This window comes from Frankliniella occidentalis, unplaced genomic scaffold (assembly GCF_000697945.3).
Source record: "Frankliniella occidentalis isolate FOCC.00 unplaced genomic scaffold, Focc_3.1 Scaffold39, whole genome shotgun sequence".
In the NCBI taxonomy this organism is placed as follows: Eukaryota; Metazoa; Arthropoda; class Insecta; order Thysanoptera; family Thripidae; genus Frankliniella; species Frankliniella occidentalis.
Genome location: NW_026267169.1, coordinates 837,290 through 839,360, shown reverse-complemented (window position 1 = coordinate 839,360; position 2,071 = coordinate 837,290). Strand labels below are relative to the sequence as shown.

General features: G+C 45.3%; 2 protein-coding genes across 2 annotated transcripts in view; both read left to right on the top strand.

The window, feature by feature from the left end:
- The first annotated feature begins 6 nt into the window (after window positions 1-6).
- LOC127749206 (zinc finger protein 239-like) lies at window positions 7-892 on the top strand. The gene has a single exon (XM_052266481.1). It carries the CDS (start codon window positions 138-140, stop codon window positions 582-584), a length of 447 nt encoding a protein of 148 aa, XP_052122441.1. The 5' UTR covers window positions 7-137; the 3' UTR covers window positions 585-892.
- Window positions 893-1,443: 551 nt separating this feature from the next.
- The window catches only part of LOC113213049 (zinc finger protein 883-like), a 31,277-nt gene continuing 30,649 nt past the window's right edge, over window positions 1,444-2,071 (top strand). Inside the window, exon 1 of the mRNA XM_052266524.1 lies at window positions 1,444-1,585. Coding sequence (XP_052122484.1) covers window positions 1,444-1,585 — 142 coding nt within the window. The remainder of the gene's footprint in view (window positions 1,586-2,071) is intronic.

The window sequence follows — 2,071 nt, the reverse complement described above, 5'->3', positions numbered from 1 at the left end:
AATGCCAGACTTGCGGCAGAGGGTTTAGTGACAGCACTACATTCCGTAGACACATAAGGACTCACACAGGAGAGAAACCTTATGAATGCCATACTTGCGGCAAAGGGTTTAGTGACAGCACTACATTCCGTAGACACATGATGACGCACACAGGTGAGAAACCTTACGAATGCCAGACTTGCGGCAAATGGTTTAGAGAGAGCACAAAACTCCGTGTACACATAAGGACTCACACAGGTGAGAAACCATACGAATGCCAGACTTGCGGCAAAGTGTTCATTACCAGCACAAGTCTCCGCTTACACGTGAGGACTCACACAGGTGAGAAACCGTATGTATGCCAGACTTGCAGCCACGGATTTGCTAAGAATACCAACCTGCGTAGACACATGTGGACTCACGCAAGTGAGAAACCTTACATCTGCCAGATTTGTGACAAAGGATTTACTGCAAGCACCACACTCCGTAGACACATGTGGACTCACGCAAGTGAGAAACCTTACATCTGCCAGATTTGTGACAAAGGATTTACTGCAAGCACCACACTCCGTAGACACATGTGGACTCACAGAGTTGAACCGTAGCTTACGCATGGCAGACGTACTTGGGCCGCTGGTTTTCACATGACTTATTTTCTAAATCGACTCATGAGGACACAACAGAAGTGGTACTAGACACTTTATTTTCAAGTCCTTTGCTAGAGCGTCCAATACTTAACCAGATTGTTCCATGTTTTTTCTGTAGTTAGCCTTAGTATTCTATTCTCAATATCTTTTGTTTGTTCTTTTTAAGTGACCCTGTATGCATTAGTATTTTGACAATTATTTTGCACTTTCGCTGTTAGCGTTGTTTGTTGCTTCAATGATTCTACCAATAAATCTGTACAAAAACATACCGTACAATTATTTAATTTCTGCGCTACCCTGAGCCCGTGAGGTCCGAAGCGAATCTAAACTTCGCCTAAAGTTTACCTTCGTGCCGCAGTGCTTCTTCTCGTTTGCCCCGGATTCCGCCTCTAGTTTGTGGTACCGGGTGTCCAGGCTGAGACATGCCAGTACGTTGGGTTGCCTATGCACTAGCTGCAGGTGCGGGGCGGTTGGCGGGAAAGTGGCAGCTCCCCCACCACACCGGTGAAAAACCTTACGTATGCCAGACCTGCGACAAAGGTTTGTCTCGTAGTTTTGATCTTGGCAGGCAAAAAGGATACACACTGTTCTTTCTTTTCCTAGGAGTGAAAATACATAATGTCTACGAGCATATCAATTGTAATACGAATTATGGTCATTAATTGAGACCGACCACAACGTTCTGGAATTAGTTAACCAAGTGCTACCAGCTAAGAAAGGTGCTTTACAGACAGTGCAATGCGGTGGTGGGCTGAGGATGACGACGCGCAGCGACAGCAGACGGTGTAGCCCAGCCCAGCCTGCGGTGTTGACCACCATGTCGAGCGGCGAGTGTGACGATAGCGAATATGAGGATATCAAAGAGTTTTTCACCACTTCAGAGTGGAAGGAACTGACTAGTGATGATAAAAGGTGCCACCGAAAGTCAAAGAACAACTATGAAGCCATACGGCGCTGCGGTGAGTGATAACAACAGTGTTTCCTAGGGTTGATGAAGGGATAACCTCTCTTTGTCATTTGCAGTAGATACATTTGTATGTACACTAGTGGTAAGACCTAAACTAGCAACAAAATACTCCCATTAAAAACAGAGTAATGCCTATTGCATTGCACAACCGTATTTCTAAGTATAATTTTCAAAACAGTCTCGGTGTTGTTGTAGTTAGTGTACGGAACCTCATTGATTCATCTTTCATTCAACGACAGTGACTCAGCTGTCGCAATAAACCTTGAACCTGTGGTGAATGTGATGTCATGTACTGGGTTCAAGCATAGGCCTACTCTAAACTGTGTGAACTGTAAAGATACAGAACCTAACCTCTCCTGGACTGCCGCTCGCTTTGTGTTGGGGCGGCGCTAGCCACTCCACCTCGCTAGCGCTACGGTCTTATTTTCATACATGATCACTGCTCAAAACTCTGATATCTGGAAAATCTGATTTCTGA

Coding starts and splice junctions, on each gene's coding strand:
- LOC127749206 (XM_052266481.1), top strand. CDS start 138: ATGATGACGCACACAGGTGAGAAACCTTACGAATGCCAGACTTGCGGC.